This window comes from Phaethon lepturus, unplaced genomic scaffold (genome assembly GCF_000687285.1).
Source record: "Phaethon lepturus isolate BGI_N335 unplaced genomic scaffold, ASM68728v1 scaffold14224, whole genome shotgun sequence".
Lineage (NCBI taxonomy): Eukaryota > Metazoa > Chordata > Aves > Phaethontiformes > Phaethontidae > Phaethon > Phaethon lepturus.
In genome coordinates this window covers 617-20,750 of record NW_010537070.1, presented here as the reverse complement: position 1 = coordinate 20,750, position 20,134 = coordinate 617, and the positions used below count along the sequence as shown (strand labels likewise).

At 49.7% G+C, this 20,134-nt stretch overlaps 1 protein-coding gene across 1 annotated transcript; it reads left to right on the top strand.

The window, feature by feature from the left end:
* Nucleotides 1–6,426: 6,426 nt before the first annotated feature.
* On the top strand, nt 6,427–19,772 carry LOC104620215 (trinucleotide repeat-containing gene 18 protein-like; the record flags this gene model as incomplete). Its single annotated transcript, XM_010286368.1, is given in 14 exon segments — nt 6,427–6,768; nt 10,271–10,713; nt 11,513–11,674; nt 12,530–12,671; nt 13,143–13,260; nt 13,544–13,619; nt 14,000–14,108; nt 15,065–15,181; nt 15,455–15,619; nt 16,178–17,388; nt 17,390–17,482; nt 17,710–17,946; nt 18,414–18,488; nt 19,059–19,772. Coding segments are annotated over 14 exon segments (3,497 nt in total), but the record flags the coding sequence as incomplete, so codon positions are not given.
* Nucleotides 19,773–20,134: the final 362 nt, after the last annotated feature.

Here is a 20,134-nt window from a genome sequence, read left to right as displayed (position 1 = left end):
TTTTTTTTTTTTTCCTTTTTTTTTTCTTTTTATAATACCGGGATACTGTTGTGTGGCCGTGTGACTTGATGTTTGTACTACGATTTGGTATACCAAGCTTTATTAAACATATCAAGTTCATTTTTAACTAAACCTGTGTACCTTGTCTCTCTTGCTGTGTCTCTTATCAGGCGATTAGGTTGCCGCTTCACTTCATCCTGCTCTGCATCCCCCTCCTGCTCCCACTCCCCATGAGTAGAACTGGAATTAACCTAGTCTGGGGTACTCTCTATTATTCAAATATCCCTGCTGCCTTTGTCAGGATAAAGCCTAGGCCTTTCCCCACCCAACCCCTTTAATTTAGTTTTTATTTTGTTCACCCAGGTTGTTTTTTTTTCTTTTTCAGTTTGTTTCCTCTGCTGATAGACTGTCTCGAGGCAGGCAGATACAGACATGGAGGCACTTGGTCCATGTTGCTGCTGCAGGAGGGTGCTGGGTGTAAGGTCCCCATTATTTAACAGCCAGAAATTTTTCTTTTTCACGTTTTAAAATCCATATGGCAAGTTTTTGCGTCTCTTTTTGGGTAGTAATTTTTTTCAGATGCCCAGACGTAACCCGCGGTGTTCAAGGATGTGGCAATTACTGCATTAAATTTGACTCTGCGGTTTCCCTCCGTCACCCTCACCCCAATTTTTTCCTTGCAGCTTTTTTTTTGTCAGCCTGTCATTAGTACTTCAGTGGGAAAAGAGATTACTTGAGACTTTTCCTCCAGAGACACAAGGGGTTTCTGTTTTAGAGCGCACTCATTAAATAATAATCATGGGGAAAGGTCACTTTAATGAGCCCTCAGCTCCCAAAAGAAAGTAGCTCGTCTGGGCTGAATGCTAAGCAAGAGCATCCCTAGTTGTTATCATCTAAGTTACACGGCAGATCTGAATTTAGCACAGCAAAAGCCTGTTGGTATTTCACACTGCTTAGACGGCTGTTAATTGAAAATGGGGCTGAATAGTTTTGCTTTTGTTCGGTTTTTTCTTAGTTTTTTGATGTTAATTTCCTCCATGCACCTGTGTGTTTTTCCTTCCTTCCAAACCCAACCTCCAAAGAAAGCTAATTTAAGCTAAAAAAAAATTATCAAACACAGCAGAAAGATAGAGAATGCTGATTTGGTTTGATGTGGCTCTGGGCTGGACCCACCAATGCATTTCAAAGAAAACCCAAAAGAGAGAAATACATATTTAAAGAAAAAATTTTTCTTTAGAGAACCTAAAAAGTTCTGGGGACAGTGGATTTTATGTAAGGGTGAGATTGCCACATTTCCATGAAGAGTCTGCGTTAACTTCCATTCTTCCCTTCCCTGTTCCTCCCTGCATCTTTTCTTTGTTTATTTTGCTGCTGTTGGAAATTTTGAGGATATCAATCCCTTTTAGGTGCCAAGTTCTTGAGGGTTTTTTGGGTTTGCTTTTTGGTTTTTCTTCAGGTAAGCAGATCGGTTACTTGTCCCTCATTTGCTTTGTCTATGTTTCAAGTAACCTATCTGCTTTAAAAAGAAAAATAAAATCCCAGTTTTATGGGATAAAGTCTGGGAAGGGGAGGGGATATGGGAGGAGGTTGGGGAATCTGGAACAAATGGGGAAATACATTGTAAATCCCTCTGGGCTGTCATTTAATGGTCGGGAAACCAAAGATGCAAAACCTCCCGCAGTGGGAGGTGGGCATGGAGGGGGAGGTGGGGAGGGATTATTGGTTACAGTTTTGGTTTTTTCTGCAAATGATTTTTTTTCTTTTTTGCTTGTTCTTTCTCAAAAGCATTACTTGAAGGGATATTTGGGTAATAGGGTTTCTAATGGCTTTCCCTGATACTAAACCGATTAATAACCTCAGCTTTTCTAGAAGTGCTCGCTTTCTCCTTGCAGCTGCTTGACCAACCCTTTCACCCCTGCCCCTATCCATGATGCTTTGAATGTCTGTGTCGGTCTCTTGCATTTGCTCTCACGCTGCACTAAAGAAGCAAAGTGGTTGGCTGGTTGTAGGGCAGACACTTCTCAGCGAGGGTCACTAGCCATGAACCTGAACCTTGACCATTGTTATGTAGGTAGGCAAAATAACTTTTCTTTATGTCATCTGTCAGCCTCAGATGTTTCGATGTTACCTCCATAAATAATGACACGTAGCTCTTTGCATTCTCTTGGTTATTTTAACTTTGAAGATGATTTCTGTCCACTTTTGACTTTCCTCTGTCCATGAAGAGCCTTGCATGGAAAGTTTGCTTGTGTGTATGTGTTTGAGGACTCCAGAAATGCTTTACTGTTTGCAGACCTTTTGGAGAACTCCTTAACCCAGCAAAGGGAAGGATTTGCAGATGGGTCTAAGATGAGAAGCCATGGTGCTGCCAGCAGAGGCTCTGCCACTGTCCTTAAAGGTTTCTGGGCCATGATGCAGCCTGTCCTAGAATTGGGGTAATTACCTGTCTTTGGCCCTGCCAGTATCTATGTCAGAGAGAGGAGTAGCTGCAGGAAGACCCGTTTTCATCAGGTTTGAGATAGAAGAGGTGGGGACACGCTGCTTTCTTACAGACCAAGCACCACGTTGCCATGCTGGTATCAGGCAAAGCTTGTGGTTTTTCATCCAGTGACCTTGGAGAGGAAACTGCGAATGTGGGCTAAAGCCACATGGAACTTTTGAAAACCATCAGGATAGGTAATACCTTGAGCTTTCTGAGACCAAAGACCTGTAATTCCTCCTCCTCCATACTCTGCTTTCCTTAAGAAAAAGAAATTAGTACCTTCTTCCCTGCTTTCCTTTCCCTGACTTGGAGAATGATTTTACCCCAATGAAATAAAAAACAGTGAGGGATAACCAGTTCCCTAGACAGTCATTCCCATGTAATAGTTGTAATATTTTTTAATTTTTTACAAGTACTTCTGGAGTCAGCAGCACAGCACATATGGGGGGAAAAAAATCTTCCAATGATGAGAATTGGCTTGTTTGGGGGGAAAAAAAAAAGGTACAATGTTAAATTGGACGTTGAAAAATAAGTAACCTCCGGAATTTGGACAGATCACACAAATCAGATGTCAATGACCCAGTAGCTGTCTAAAGTCTGCCTGTACTTAGCCTGCTTTGTATGCTGTAGGCCTGCTTGGTGTTACGAGAAAATCATGCTATTTTTTTTACAATGTGAAATGACTTTTAAGTGTGTGTTTTTACTCCCCCCTTCCCAAGCCTTTCCTCTCCACACCCCCTCAATTCATCTTGTTACATCAGTCTTTAAAAAACAAATTGCTTAACCAATTTCTGTCCATCATTAACAAATCTTCATTTACTGCTCTCCTACAGTAAAATACCATGGCAGCTTAGCTTTTAAAAGCAATGAGAAAATTTAGTATTTTTAATTAGGTTTGGTTTTTAATTCAATGCAGGTAGAAATTTTACAAAAAAGAAATCTTCTTTGGCTTCAGTTTATCTGGCATCAGTAGCATTTAAATATGAATTTATTGTTTGTTTTGGCTGTAGATTTGTATGTACATGTGTGGTTGCGTGTGTGGGTATATACACACATATACATGCTCTTAAAAATGTCAATTAGAAAAGATATTTTTAACTTTCAATATTTTTTCCCTTACCCTTGCTCGGTGTTAACAGAATTACCACTGAAGGAAAAAATTATTTTTTAAATGTCTTTTTTCCCCATTGTTAACTAAAAATCACCTTTTTGGGAGAAAAAATTGAGGCTTCAGTTGTGTAAAGGCATCTGTGCGTACTTCATTTTAAGCCCACACGTAGTTTGGGCACAGTAGGAGTAAAACTCCTGCTTCACATTAAATACAGGCATCATGAGTCTCTCCAAGAAGCCGTGCAGATGGCCATAGAGCACCAGCAGCTTATTTGCCACCATAACCATAAATCTGGGGACTTGGTTTAGAAGTACGCGGGTTTGGAGCAGAGCCCCAAATGTGTTCTTTTTGTTTCATGTGTTAGTTTTTGTCCCTTGGAAAATCAGGAGGAAGAGGAGCAGGGATTGTGCTGTGCATGTAGAGTGGAGTTAGCAAGATCTGCTAAGAGAGGTGGAGGAGGATAGATCCGTGCTGTGAACGTGTTAAAATGTGTTTATTTTCAGGCTGAAAATTGTATCTCATGCAGATAAAAATACAAGGGTTTTGGTAAAAATGCTGACAAGAGACTATCTTCAGTTGTCTTTCCATAGTGTGACACCGTATATTTGAAGGAGGTTAGAATAACTGCCAGGTACGTTACCGTATCGTACGCTTTCTGTAGTGTGAGTAATAGCTGCTTTCATCCTGGCTTTTAAATCTGTTTTACCTTGGTGCATTTGAAATACCGTAGCTGCTGGGCACCCTTACGCCCTCGCACATGCGGAGTCTTTGAGTGCCGAAGCAGTGGTGCTGCCCGTGCTCGGCACAGCCCCCGGGCAGTCGGTGCAGCTGAGCCGGGGCTGCTGTGGGGGATTTGTCCCGGACAGGTCACGGAGGGATTTTCCTGCAAACTCTCCCCTTTTTTTTTCCTGTTTTCCTCCCCAGCTGACTCTCCACTCAGCTGACTCTCTAGGTCTGGCATGAAGGGCTGCATAGGTTGATTTTTTAAATTTTTTTTCTGGTTTTGCTGAGAATTGCTGAATTTCAGAGCCAAATAGGATGTGTGGAGGGCGTCTCAATACCCCGTGGTGTGTCATTGAACTCGGGCACTGTTTTGGTGCTTTTCAGGCAGGTGGTTTCCATGTCTCAGAATAGCTGAGTTAATGTGGATTTGTTTTCCTTTTGGCAAAATGTGGTAGAAAAACAGCAGTTGTGCCCCCTTTTCTGGTAGGGGAAGGAATCTGATCCTAATTTGCTGCGGATTTTTTTTTTTTTTTTGCATGTGGTTTTTATACTAGGGGTGAGCAGGGCTGTGGATTTCTTGGTATTTACTGCAGGGTTGTAGGTTTAGTAGCATTTTTATATCACAAGGAACCAGCCTGAGCAACTGAAATGGAGAAGGGATTTTTATGCGGTTAAAAATTAGTATTCTGTGACTGTCTGAGGTATGCTACGGAGATAAGCTTTCCTTGTTAACAATACAAATAACAGGTAGCTGGCCATTACTTCAGTTGATAAAATGCAAGGATGAGAACACTGTTTCCCGATATTCCTGTTATTTCTAATGTCGTGGGAAAATAATCCAAAGTGGAAAAATAACACTTGTGTTATTGTTGTGGGTTTTTTTAAACAACCAAGTGTTGAGGATGTTTTTATCTATCCCAGAGGGCATATGTGAAAAGAAAAGGATTTTCATGTTCATTCCAGCTCATTTTGGAGGGATCTGGTTTCTCATTTGGCTGTCTTTCAGACGCAGGGGTAGCGGCTGGCGGGGAGCTGGTGAGTGGGCTCAGGAGGGGAGAGCAGGGCTCCTGCTAGCGGTGGAAAGTTTCCAGCAACCGCGATGATCCTACTTAAGCCCTCAATTTCAAGAGGAATGAAATATCTTTTCCAGACCCACTTTTTGCAATTAAATATATATATATTTATAGGTATATGTTCTCATATATGTGTGTGTATATGTATGCGTGTGGTATATGTGCATTTGTGTAGTGACTGTCGCTCACCAGCACTAACTGGATGAGATGCTGTTAAAATTAATTGCCTTTGAGCTGATGACAGACTCTTGGGAAGTGCTGTAGGAAGGGAGAGGTGCCACTCTCAGAGAATCTACCCCCAAAATACCTGCTGTATATACACCGTAAGGGAAGATCCCAGCCCACTGCTCTCTCCGGGTGTCGGCTGAGGCTGGCAGCAAGGCTGATTTCTTTGCCAGAATTAGATTTTGGCTGTGGGCAGCTCTTCCTGCCTGTGCTGAGCTGGGCTTCCTTAGCCTGAACTGTAGAGAGGGAAATGAAAGGCACAGAGAGTTTTGAGGCAGAGTGTTTAAACATTCCTTCTTGTCTCCAACACTACCTACACTTTCCCCCCTTATGCATTCCAAATTCATTGCTTTCAAATTATTTCCCTCCTCGCCTTCGCATTTTTGCCTCCTGCCCTTTCTCCTCTCTGTCTCCTCCTTGCCTCCCACCGTGGCGCAGGCTGATCTCTGGTATTCCCCTTCCATGCTGATCTCTGATTTTGATTACGCTAATGGATGTCGTTATGGAGGAAGAGGTGGTGGGCGGGAGGGGAATCCCACAGCTCCAAGGTTGGGATTTTCAAAGGAATTAAGCTTTTCATTCCTCCTGAAAGCTGCAGGGAAGGGGTGCGTGGCGTCCTTTTCAAATCTCCGCCAACACCCTGCTCTTCCTTCCCTTGCCTTGAATGGGTCCTCTTTGCCGTACCATGTATTTCTGTGTCCTTAAAGGGTGGTGGTAGGCAGGGTGATAGCGGCTCTATGGCTGCAAGGACACATGTGTGTCCGTGGCCAACATCATCTGGCTCAGCTCATGGGTGGCTCAGTGCTACCTAGGTGAGCGCAGAGTAGCAGGAGAATTATTGATTCAGGGTGGAAATGTGGCTGATGCGCAATTCCATGAGATTTGTAATGGGCTCCCTCTTTTCTGCGTGCTAGATTCTAGCTCAGAGGAGGAGGAAGAGGAGGATGAAGAGGAAGAGGAGGAAGCAGAGGACTATGGGACAGATGGCACCGACAGGCTTTCATCGCCTGCCCTTGACGAGAGCGGCCTGGGCCTTCTAGCGAGGTTTGCTGCCAGTGCAATGCCCAGCCCTATCATTCCCCCTCCGCTTTCGATCATCCAGCTGGAGGCCAAGCAGAAGGCGAAGAAGAAGGAGGAACGGCAGAGCCTGATGGGTGAGTTGCATGGTTAGGGTTGGTGCCATGGGGGCAAGGTGGAAGGTTCAGGAGCACCCAGCTGTGCTGCAAGAGAGCAGGTTGTTACCCAGACTCTATCTTGCCCTTTCTTGGCTTCTGGCTGCTCGGTCCTGGTGCTGAAGGCAGGGGGAATTGCCTGGCAAGAAAACAAGAACCAGGCACGGGTATGGCAGGTTTCGCAGCTGCAGCCATGGTTTCCCTAGGGGCAGTTGCCTGTGGCTTCCTCAGAGTTTCCCCTTTTCCTACCTGGCGAATCCTGAACAGTCATGCTGCAAAGGCAAGTGATGGGATATGGTGTCCCCTTGGACAGCGTGCTGAAGGCAGTGAAGTGCAGTTACATTTTAGGGAAGGAAGCATGTGCTAGATGCAGCTGATTATCGTAGATATCCAAGAGAAGCAGAGACGCCCAAGCAGAAGAAAAACTCCCTTCAATCAGCCCATCCTATCAGCTTCCTTAGAGAAACTGGCCAGTGAGACTTGAAACAAGCATTCCTTCCTCTGCTCGTGCGTTTGCACTGCTGGACCCTGTGATGCTGTCCACATCTCTGTCTCAGTTTCAGTGTGTTACACACAATTGGCAGTTTCATTTCTTCCCCTCCCCATGCCCTGCTGCAGAAGTGCCCGTTGGTGACGTGGTTCCCGGTGAGACAGATCTATGTGGACGTGTGGAGGGTTGACTCTGGCTGGACACCAGGTGCCCACCAAAGCCGCCCTCTCACTCCCCTCCTCAGCTGGACAGTGGAGAGAAAATATAATGAGAGGCTTGTGGGTCGAGATAAGGGTGGCGAGAGATACTGTCATGGGCAAAACAGACTTGACTTGTGGAAATTAATTTAATTTATTGCCAATCAAAATCAGAGTAGGATAATGAGAACTAAAACCAAATCTTAAAACACCTTCCCCCCACCCCTCCCTTCTTCCCAGGCTCAATTTGGCTCCCGATTTATCTCCTTCCTCTGTGACGAGCAGCACAGGGGAACAGGGAATGGGGGTTGACTCTGTTGCTCCTTCCTCCTCAGGGGCAATACTCACACTCTTCCCTTGCTCCAACGTGGGGTCCCTCCCATGGGAGACTGTTCTCCATGAACTTTTCCAACATGAGTCCTTACCATGGACTGCAGTTCTTAACGAACTGCTCCAGCCTGGGTCCCTTCTATGGGGTGCAGTCCTTCAGGAACAGAGTGCTCCAGCGTGGGTCCCCTGCGGGGTCACAAGTCCTGCCAGCAAACCTGCTCCAGCCTGGGCTCCTCTCTCCATGGGTCCTGGAGGGAGCCTGCTCCAGCGTGGGCTTCCCACCTTTGGGCATCCACCTGCTCTGGTGTAGGGCCCTCCATGGGCTGCAGGTGGAGATCTGCTCCAGTGTGGAGCTGCATGGCTGCAGGGGCACAGCCTGCCTCACTGTGGTCTTCACCACATGATGCAGGAGGATCTCTGCTCTGGCGCCTGGAGAACCTCCTGCCCCTCCTTCTCTACCTGGTGTGGTGCAGAGTTGGCCTTGGTGTCTGCAGAGTTGTTTTCACATGCTCTTACTCCTCTCTCTGGCCGCAGTTGCTGCGTGCCATTTTTTTCCCCTTCTAAACTCTGTTACCCAGAGGCGCTGCCACCATCGCTGATGGGCTCGGCATTGGCCACGGATGGGCTCGGCATTGGCCAGCGACAGGTCCGTCTTGGAGCTGGCTGGCATTGGCTCTGTCGGACGTGGGGGAAGCTTCTAGCAGCTTCTCACAGAAGCCACCCCTGCAGGCCCCTGCTACTGTAACCTTGCCACACAAGCCCAATACAGGGCTCCATTTATAAATTCTCTATTAATATTTATTAAATGATAATGGAATTTATAGCATGCTTCAGAATGGCAAATGATGTCTTCCTTGGGAGCCCAGCTTGTTCTAGCACTGTTTCCATGCTTTATTAGGCTTTTGCCAACTTGTTCCAACAGCCTCTGTTAAGAATTTATCATCTTGTAACCTGCCCTCCTTGAAACTGGAAACATCTAGAAATTGTCTCATGCAGTGAGAGAGGAGAGGGGTGTTGTAATTTCCAATGGGTTTTTCATTTTGAGCCTTGCCAGCTTTGATTTTGACAGGTTTGCTCTTTTCCTGCTCATGCTGGGGCTGTCTCAGGGGAAGAGGTTTGGGTAGAAGATGAGAGCAGGTTCCTGCAGGCTGAATTTACCCAGGAAAGTGAGCATGTTTGAGAGAGAAGGACTGAGAGAAGATGGCTTTCCATGCTTGTGCCTCGTACATTTTCATTTATGTATGTGAATGTTGTTCGGTCCTCTATGTTGTTTCTCAAGGGTCTTCTGCAAGCAGTGGTTATCACAGCAGGGGCTGTTCACTGTTGGGCTTGAGAAGAGGTTCTGCCAAGCGAGGCCTGATTTCAGACCTTGTTGGTCTGAAGACAGTCATGCAAATGAGAGTGCAGAGAGCGCAGATCCACAGCAGGTTGGAGGAGGATACAAGAGACACTTTTGGATGATGCTCTTTTTTGGAGAGGGAGAACCAGGTTCTGCTGATGTTTCTACCCATCTTCAGAGGTGCTGTGTCATCCCATGAGGTCCAGTGCCCTGGGAAGTAAATGGCTTTAGAAAATCTGGGCTGAGTCTCTTGTTCCAGCATAGACTTACTGCATGACCTTGGGCAAGTTTCTTCCTGGCTGTTTGTATCCCTTTGACGGCACAGTGCCTGTGCAGCCACAGTGCTTTGCCTCCTACCTGTGTTGCTGGGTGTGTAGGTGCTGCCTCAGTTTCCCTTCCGCCTCTGGAAACATACGATCTTGCTCTCCTTTATCAGGTTCTGGGGAACACACCGAAGGTGGTGAACATCTTGGCATTACTACAATATTTCAGGCCTCTGGGTACTACTGTGCCTGTGATGCTGAGCAGAGGCCAGTGTGAGGGGATTTCCATTTGCCACAAACAAAAGATCATTTACCTTTCTTGATTTTAAGGTGATTACCTGAGCCAATAAAAATATTTGTGGTGTCTGATGGCCACTGGGAAAAAATAACCTTGAAAACTGGGTTTATTCAATTCATTAAAGAGATCGTTCTCCTGAAACAAAGGTGAGACTAGAGAGGACTCCCACCAGGAGGGGAGGAAGGCTCAGCTTGTGGGGTTCGTGCTTTGCTTCGGCTGAGGAACTCCTTTTTATGGAGGGGCAGATGTTAGAGGTTATTTTGTCTTACGAGTTTCCCTGCAGGGTTTTGGTTGTGGGAGAAGGGAGAAAGTGGAGGCAGAGAACACACTGACCCATACTGCTTGAATGGGTGGACTCTGCTTTGGTGCAGGGGAGACTTATTTTCAGGGAAATCAGTGTTTTATGGGGTGGAAATGCAGATCTGAGGGATGTGAGGATTGGAAAGGGGAGCACCAAGGGCTCTGTTGAACTGGCACAGCATCTCCCATGGAGCCCAAAAGCTTCCAGGGGGACGAGGCCCCTCTTGGCTCAGCCAGGGCTTTGATGGTTAAATCCTTTGCACCTAGGGACGGAGTTTGAGTACACTGACTCAGAGAGTGAGATCAAGATCAGGAAGAAGTCTCCCTCAGGGCTGCTGCGGGGAAAGAAGGGGCCACTGGAGGCAAGCAACATCACACCAAGCCAGGCCCCCAGCAGCCTCGACTCCGGATCTGGGAGCACTGACAAGGCCAAGCTTGGGTCTGAGAAAGGCCGCAAGCTGAAGAAATTCAAGTCCCCCAAGGACCTGAGCTTTGAGTTTGGGCTGGAGGCCAGTGACGATGACCTGTGGAACCGGCGCCGGAGTGAGCGGATCTTCCTCCACGATGCCACCACATCCTCAGCTGTGCTGACCCCTGCGGCGCCTGCCAGCTCCACTCCTGTCTCCAAGCCTGGGCGCTGTGGCAAGGGGGCACCCATGAGCCCCAAAAAGGAGGGCAGCAAGGGGAAGGAGAGGAAGGAGCTCAGCAAGGTGAGGAATGCACTGGCAGAATTGATGTGGGACCCTTGGGAGCCGAGGGTGAGGGGAGGGCAATTAACTCAGCTAGGGCAGAGGAGAGCTGAGTCCTATCTCAGCGGTTGCCCCGGTGCTGCTTGGCTGCTCCTTGTTACCCCTGCCAGCCCCACGTACACTAAAAAGCCTGTTGTGTTGGAACAAGGCAGGTTACTTGTGTCACCCTCCAAGTCCCAAATCCATCCTGCTTGGGTTGGCCAGAGTGGACATCCTGCATTAAAAAATCTTTGAAATCTCTCTCTTGCTCTCTGCACAACCTTATGCACTTGCTGAGCTGTGGCCCTCATGCTGGCCTTTAAGGATGTTCACCTTTTATACGGTGTTTTCTGAGGGCTGTCCCTGGTTGGTGGTGCAGTGATCTCTGGGTTGCTGGCTCTTCATCTTGACTGAAAGCTCGGCTCCCTCCGGCTCCTGTTCAGTTCATGGCAGCGTTATGGAGGAGCACTGATTGTGGGAAGGGTTAGACAAGTTAGTTGTGACATGAGGCCAGCTGGGATCTTCTTGGAGCTCTTTAGGGGAAGGTTTGATGGGCAGGAATTGCTCTCCAGGGTAATGAAAAGATCTTCCCAAAATGTGTGAAGTCTGAAAGCAGAGCTGGGAAATGTAGGGTGTGGTATGGTCAGTGAACTAACTGCTGGCTGAATGTCATCCTACTTGTGCACAGCCTGCTTTGCTCCACCTTTCCCCTCTCCCTGGGCCCAGATCTTTACCAATCCTCTCTTTACTGATGGGAGTGTTTTCTTTTTATTTTTAGCAGCGGAAGAAGGGTAAAGAAACACCCTGCTGCTCCTCCTCCTCGTCCATGTCTCCTCCTGGCATCCCTAGCTCCCCATCTGATGTTCGTGTCAGCTTGGCAAATGCCCTGGGCGCCACCAAGAAGAGCAAAGCCAAAGTGAAAGCCAAGGAGGTGAAAAAAGAGGTGAGACGCTGCTTCTAGTCTGGGTGAACTGGAGGGTTGCTGGCAGAGCCCTGCTCTTTTCCTGGGCTCTTGCAGTGTGAGGGAGGGAAAATGGACATGCAGGTTTTTCTGGGTGTGTTACAGGCAAAATGCTGGCTTGAGTAGCCTAAAATCCAAGGAAGAGTGTCAGGTAGTACCTGGTGCTACCATCTGATGTTCGTTTGACCATCCCTCAAATTAATGAGCAGGCAGGATTTTCTCTTGAGATTGCCATGGGGTGGAGGGAGAGCCTTCATGGATAGCAAGGACCGAGGAGATGGTGATGGAGTTGTCCTGCTCAGCAGTGTGTGAGCCAGGTCACCACTGGTTTCTGCTCCATTGCTGCAGCCTGTGTTCTCTCATAACACACATTACTGTGTCTTCTCACATGATTTCTGAGATTATAGTCTGTGTTGTAATAGCAAGAAATGGATCGTGGGACTTTGAGAAGAAATAGGAACAGTGCCTGCCGCCTGTTTAGTGAAGACAGGGCCTCAGGAACACTGTGCAAAGAGATGGTGAATGCAGAGCAGAGCCACAGCTGTCTGCTCCACAGCCTCTCTCCTAACCTCCAGGCGTGAGATGTGGCTAGGATGTGTGAAATAGCCTTTGGTGAGCTGCAGTGATGCTTGGGAGCAAACCCAGAAAAACAAAGGTCTTTGTTCAAGCAAAAAGCAAATTTGGGTACACCCACTTAACTCTGTGTGATTAATGTTGCTGAGGATGGAGACAAGTTTGTCCCAATATCCTCAGGTTATTTGTTGCTGAAGGAAGGTGAGATGGGATCAGACTGTTGTCTGTTGTCATTCAGCTGACATGCTGCTTGCTTTCCTGCAGAACCGAGGGAAAGGAGGAGCTGTCAGCAAGCTCATGGAGAGCATGGCAGCGGAGGAGGATTTTGAACCCAACCAAGACAGCAGCTTTTCAGAGGATGAGAACATCCCACTGAGCATGCTGGTTGAGCGACCGCCCACACCAGGTGAGGGTAGGAGGGACTGGGGGACTAACTGTACAGGTAGAAGAGCTGGGCAAGTTTCCCAGGGCTGCTCAGAGGAAGAAAGACTGTGCTGCTTTCACACATTCCTCATCCGAAGCCATGGGTCCTTGGGGTGGGAATACCACTTTTCCAGTCAATTTGGCTTGCCAGAAACAAGCCTTATCAGAGTGGCGCACTGTGACATCTAGATGAAGCCCAGTCTCTGAGCTGCCCTATTTTCATTTACTGGTATATTATTATTACCAAGAGGGGACACTTTTTATTATTACCAAGAAGGCAGAATTTTCCTCTGCCAGGAGCTAGCGAGAGAGAGCACACCCTTTCTGCAAAGGGCTTACTGGCCTCTTCCTAGGGGAGGGTGATGCTGGGAGTATGAGGTTTCCTTCTCCCCTTGCAGTCACTTTCTCATGTATGGTGCCCTCTAATCCCCATCTTCCTCCCAACACCTCACAGCTCCCCGCTCCTGCATAATTGACAAGGATGAGCTGAAAGATGGTCTGCGTGTCCTCATCCCCATGGATGACAAGCTGCTCTATGCCGGGCATGTCAAGACAGTGCATTCACCAGACATGTGAGTTGAGGGGCTACTGTTTCCACCTGGGCTCTGCCAGTGAATGGGGACGTAGCTGATACAGGGATTGATTTGGGGGTTGTGTAGAGCTGGCTGGAGAGAGACTGACAGAATCTGGCAGGGAGGGAAGGAGAGTTCACTCTGGTTTATCAGCCCTGAGGAAAATCCAATTACCTCTTATAAAACACTTTCAACTAAACTGGTGGTAGGGCTCAGAGGGAGGTGTTAGCTGATGGGGTGATGTCCTCCATGTGCCATGTCTGACCAGGCCTTTGTGTTTCAGATACCGTGTGGTGGTGGAAGGCGAGAGGGGAAACCGTCCCCACATTTACTGCCTGGAGCAGCTCTTGCAGGAAGCGGTATGTGAGGCCAAAGGGTTCCTGTCTTTGGTGTCTGAGCCCTGTTTTGGGGCGGAGGGGGCTAGCTGGAAGCTTCCCTCTCCCTGAGCTGGGACTGCAGGGGTGCCCTGGTCCTGCCTTCGTGGCCAGTCTGGACAGAGCTCCCCTTGGTGTGGTTCACTGCCCCGTGGCTGAGCTCCCCCACTGGCAGCGGGCACTTGGCCTGTATGTCATCAGGGGTAGTCCTTCACATTGCCCTGTGAGCAGACCGGAGGCCATTTCCCAGCACAGAAACTGTCCCTTGCCTTCTCCAGAGCTGCCTTGCTACACGCCAAGTGTGGTGGGATGGTCTGTGCCGGTGCCAAGAATGACAATAGTTGCCTTCCTCTTGTCCCAAGCAGATCATCGATGTGAAACCACCTTCAGTGCGATTCCTGCCCGAGGGCACGAGGATTGCAGCCTACTGGAGCCAGCAGTATCGCTGCCTCTACCCAGGGACAGTTGTCCGAGGTAAGGCCACCCCGGCTACTCTGTGCTGTGAACCAGGGGTGTCTCAGTCCTGTGTATGCTGAGAGAAGTCAGGCTTGTTTGGGGAAGCCCTGAGGTCTGCTGTGAGTGTCCTGGAGGTCAGAGCCTGGCCCATTTCTCTCCTCCGAATCACACCCAGCTCAGTCATAATGCTGGTTTAGTAAGAACCTGTTGGTCCAGGAGATGTGCTCTCGTAGGAAGAGGTGTGAGCAATTTAGGAGCTTAAAATACCAGGGAAATACAACACGCTTCAAAAAGTCAGAATAACTCCAGCCCAGGCACCAAACATTTCTGAGGTTGTGGAGGTTTCTAAATCACCTGCACGCTCATAGCTTTGTCTCTGACACGTCAACTCCCCCATCTGGTCCCATTAAAAAGCCAGTGAAAAGCCCTGGACAAGTCTACCATGGCTGCTCTTGCTTCTGGGCTCTTGGTCACATTGCGTGTGTATAAGGGAAGAATTACTTTCAAGTTACAGACCAGTAATGCTGATGCAAGAAGGGAGGGTGGGAACAGAGCTTATTTCTCTTGGAGAGAAGGTGAAAAGCAACAGCTTCTGGTTGCTAAGTGTAGTTACAAAATGCAGATTAAAAAAAAAAAAAGATACTGCAGTGAAAACACAGAAGTGAATTTCTGCAAGAACAGAGGGAAGTAGGGGAGAGAGGTGGGACATCAAAATGGAATGGTGGTTGTATTCTGGAGCAGTGCTGTTGACTGGGAAATTTTATGCTGGGTGAGCTGGTTCAGCATTATCAGGGACTTTCCATCACAGAGCAAACCTTCTGTGCTCTCCCTGCACAGCCTAGGAAAGGTGTGGACGGGATGCTTTGGAGCTGGTGCAGGATCGCTGTCTTCCCCCATGTCCCCACTTCCCTGGCAAGGGGATTTGTACTCTTACATTTGTCCCTAATCCAATCTTCTGCTCCCCCAACCCACAGGAGCCCTGGATCTGGAAGAAGATGGTGATCTCATCACAGTAGAGTTTGATGACGGGGACACGGGACGTATCCCGCTGTCTCACATTCGGCTTCTCCCACCTGACTACAAGATCCAGTGTGAGTCTTGCTGTTCAGTTTTTTGCATGACATTTCCCACTGTGAAATGTAGGGATTTTCAGGCCACTTGCCACTGAGATTTTGGGCTGAGTTCACAGACTTGCAATCACAAAGTTCGCAGTGTCAATTAGGGACATGCAGAGCTGAGGTGGGGTATAAGCCATAGGGAAAAAGGCCCTGTCCCTATTGCAGAGTTAGTAGGGGTATGTTGTATCGCATCTCTGTTTTATGTGTTATTTGACTGCATTTGACCATCTCTTTGACCTGTTCCAGGTGCTGAGCCTTCCCCGGCCCTTTTGGTGCCCAGCACCAAGCGCCGTAGCCGTAAATCCAGCAAAGACACTGGAGAAGGAAAAGAGGGAGCTACACTGGGGTCAGAGGAGCCCGTGTCGAAGGGCAAAGGGCGAGGGAGAAAGCCAAGTGTCAAGGCGAAAGCTGGTAGGTTGTCACAACTGCCAGACCTGGAGTTGAGAGAGTCCTTGCACGGTTCCCCACCACTCTTCCCAACTTAGAGCTGTTGCTTGGTGCAAGATTTGGAGGGGAATGGATGCACTGCTTGAGTGCAGAGCATCCGTGTATCAGCTCACTCTGTGGTGGCTACGGTTTGCAGGAGGCTCGCTCAGAAGCTGGCCTGGGCTGTGAGAGCCTCCTTCTGTCAGTCAGTGCTGCAGAGCAGGGTCTCTTTTTCACCTGAGTGTCTCAGCAGCCATCAGTATGGCCAAAGATGCAGGAGATCTGCAGTTTGGTTCCCTTGCAGTTCAAGCAGCATTGCTGGGCATTGCCCGTCAGCTGCTCACGAGCGCTGGCGTCAGGCCAGACTGCTTAGTAAGGCTGTTCACAAAGCAGGGAGGACCTGTGCCTGTTTGGGGCACCTAAGTGGTCAGGAACAAGCCGCCCTTGGCCAGAGACCAGCATTGGTGTCTGGTTGTGTCAGAGCTTAATAAGTGCCCATCTGGATGGACATCATCATGCCTTTGTCTTTCTTGCCCTCTGCAGAAGAGGCCGCCTTGCCAGAAGAGAAGGATCAGGTTGAATCTTCACCTGTTACCTCTTCAGTCCCAGAGAAGCCAGCCTGCTTGGGCAAGCCAAGTATGAAGGGGTCGCGAAAATCGCAACCACTAACGACTGGAGGCTCTCCTGCACCCACAGAGGAAAAGCGGTCAAAAGCCAGCAAAATGAAGATCTCTGCTAAGCTGCATAGCCCCCCGCAACCCACTTACCAGCCTGCTGTGTTTGGCAGCATCCTCAGCACGGAGCCCTACAGCGACCTCCCGGGAACACTAGCGGCCTTCGGCTCCAGCGATGCTTCGGTGTCGAAAGCCAAGGCCAAGAAAGGGCGGCCCACAGAAGAGACACAGGAATTTGGCACCATGGTGAAGTCTCAGAGGAAGCATGACAACGAAATCCTGATCAAGCTGGACCATGAGGGTGTGATGTCTCCAAAGACAAAGAAGATGAAGGAGGCGATGAGGATGCTGGAGGACTCGAACCTGGCCAGTCGCAGAGACAGCAAGAGTCTCTTGGGGCTGGGCTATTCCCCTGCAGTGGGTGCGGAGGGCAAGCAGAAATCTTCCCGAGCCAAAGCAGCTGAGGGAGACCCTTCCCCTGCCAGCTTTGGAGGAAAGTTTGATGGCTCAGCAGAGAGCCTCACTGCTTCAAAGGACCAGGAAGAAAAGGCAGCAGCTCCAGCAGCCGTGGAGGAGTCCGAGAGCAACAGCAGTGACAGCAGCTCAGAGTCAGAGGGAGAAGAGGAGACTGAGAAGAACCGAGGGGAAGCCCAGGACAGCAGCTCTGCCAGCTCAAGAGCATCCACCCCTCTCTCTTCCTCTAACTCCTCCTCTTCTTCCTCTTCCAGCAGCAGCTCCTCTTCCTCCTCCTCTTCCTCCTCTTCCTCAGCCTCATCAACCTCTTCTTCATCGAGCTCCAGCTCTTCTTCCTCCTCCACTACGGATGAAGACTCCTCCTGTAGCTCTGATGACGAAGTAGCTGAGGCCCAGCCAAGTTCCTCAGTGCAGCAAACCCTCCCACCCAAGCAAACCAAGCAGTCAGGGAAATCCCGCATGTCATCCCACACCCAGAGCCAGAAACAGCCGGCGCAGCAGCCGGTGCAACAGCCGGCACCGCAGCAGAGCAGCAACAAGAGCAGGCCCAAAAAGCGTGAGGGCATCCACCTGCCCACCACCAAGGAGCTGGCCAAGCGCCAGCGTGCGCCAGCGGCTGCCGTCGGTGGAGAACAGGCCCAAGATAGCTGCTTTCCTCCCCGCACGGCAGCTATGGAAGTGGTTTGGGAAACCCACGCAGGTAAAGAGAGCCTCTCCTACTGCTCCATGATTGGAGTTGGCCTTGGCTGTGTCTGGGGGAGCCATCCTGCATGGCGTGTCCCTCTGCCCCATTTCCTGTGGGAATGCTTGTGGACGCTGTGGCTCTGCTGACAGCGAAGGGTGGGATGCGGGACAGGGCAAGCAGTGGTGGTTGGGGGAAACGTGGGCCATCCCTAGGTAATCACCTGTGTCATCCTCTCTTGGCAGAGACGAGGAATGAAAGGGAAGGCCAGGAAGCTCTTCTACAAGGCCATTGTCCGGGGCAAGGAGATAATTCGCATCGGAGACTGTGCGGTCTTCCTGTCAGCCGGCCGCCCCAACCTGCCCTACATTGGCCGGATCCAGAGCATGTGGGAATCGTGGGGGAACAACATGGTGGTCCGAGTCAAATGGTTTTATCACCCAGAAGAAACTAACCCTGGGAAGAAACTCAACGAAGGCAAGGTAGGGTGCTCTCCTTTGCCGAAAGGGCTGCAACGCTGCTTGTTCCCTTTTTTTTCCAAGGGTGAGGAAAACACCCATGGCCCAGTTTGTTACTGGTACCGTAATGGGGGTGGCCCTGTTGTTCAATGTTGTGGGGGCTGCCTGTGGTGTGGATAAGCCTGATGTTTACCCCTTGAGCAGGGGAAGGGTGGGTTTTATTGTACTAGGAAATAGAGACTTCTGTGTCGGTCCAAAAAGAGCGTCAAGAGCCGGATCAAGTCTTTTTACAGTGTAAAAACGGTGCTCGGAAACACTGAATTTTGCACACGTGCAGTGTGGTTCACAGTCGGCTTTTAGTATTTATTACCAGTGGCTGTGGACAGGGGTTGAGGTTGTAAAGGCACATGCGGTGGGCAGGAGGTGATAGCATGGAAAAACAACTAATTCACCTGCTTTTCATTTCTATTTTCTCTTCCTCTTGGGCACAGCGCTGGGATCAGAAATCGGGCAGGAGTTTGTCCACAGCTTTGCAGGCATCCAACCAGAGGAAGGACTTTATGGAGGTTGGTGAGGTTGTGGGGGGAGCAGGGAGGGGATGCTGGGGATGCCATTACAAAGGCTGCTGGGGAGGTGCCCCCCGAGCTTCTCTGGCTCTTGCTTTTGCCTCAGCTGCTGAGTTTGCAGTGCGCAGGACTTTGGCTGGGTATTTCTGGGAGGGTGGGGATACCTACAGGTGCTGGGTGTTGGAAGGAACAGAGGGCTGGTATCCAGCCCCCATCTTTGCATTTGCATCCTTGAAGTGAGGTTGACAAACTCCCGGCCTCTGTATTCCCCTGTCCACGTGCTCGGCAGCCGCCGTGTTCCCATCGGTGGAAGCTGAGTGAGAGCGAGGGCTCAGGTTTAGTGCGCTGGACGGATTGTGTCCACACAGCCCCTGGGCCCGTGCAGATTCCCAGTGTCCCTGCCCTGGGCTGTCAGTGGGGATGAGTGGGGAGTTCTGCTCGAGCATGAGCACAAGCCCTGGTCAGTTGTGACGGACGTTTTTCCTGCATATTGAAGATGATGCTGTAAATGCTGTGAGATCTAATTGCTCTTTTTCTTTCTGTCTCCCTCTTTCTGTTCTTGTAATGCAGCGAGCCCTCTACCAGTCCTCTCACGTGGATGAAAACGACGTCCAGACCATCTCACACAAGTGTCTTGTTGTTGGTCTGGATCAATATGAGCAGATGCTAAAGACGAAGAAATACCAAGACAGTGAGGACCTCTACTACCTTGCAGGGACCTATGAGCCCACTACGGGCATGATCTTCAACACCGACGGGGTCCCTGTCATCTGCTGACTGCCCAGGGGACATGTGCCACCCCCTGGGAAGGGACGGGACAAACCTGAGGACGTGCCTGTTCAGACGACATGATTGTTTCTTTCAATGCTCATGACTTCTGTGTCACACTACAGACAGGAGAGCGCGAGAGACACAAGGAGGAAGGAGAGGGCTGCAAGAAGGGGGTTGGGGAAGCAGTGACAGGACTTCAGGAAGATGCTGTTGGGTGGTGGTGGTGCTTGAACCCCAAGGCTCTTCTGGAAGTGGCTTTAAGTAAGGTGACACTTTACCAACTTCTCCCTTCCTCCTTTTGGTCCAGGAAAGCACATGGGTCTCGTGATCATTTCACCAGCGGGACCCCCCGGCAGGAGGGATCCCTTTTGTGTCATTTGCCCCCATCAGTAACTTGGAAGCCGCCTGTACGTGGAAGGACACCCACTAGCCTTCTGCGTGCGCTCGTCTCCGTCCTTATATTCCCTTTCCTGCTTAGTTTCGCATGACCCTTGAGGAAGGACAGGGTGAAAGAGAAAGGAGATGAGTCTCTCTCAGCGCCTCTTCTCAATCGTCTCAGCGCCTTTTTGCGGTTCCCTTTCCCTGGAGGCCCCTGGCTGGCAGCGTGGAGCATGAAGGGGCAGAGCTGGCCCCAGCACGGAGATGGCAGAAGAGGTTCTCCGGGCTGGGAGGAGCCGGGTGGAAGATGAGCCAACATCCAGTCTGGAATGCTGCCTTCCCACTGCCTCGAACAAACAGCCTGAACCCACTTTCCCTGTCACTCCCTGTCCCTCTTGCCCTGGAAAGGCGCTGGGGAGAGCAAGCACATGGCGGGCGGTGGCACTTGGCAAGCAAGTGTGCAGTGAAGGGAGGCAGGAAATGGCTGGGAAAAGCTG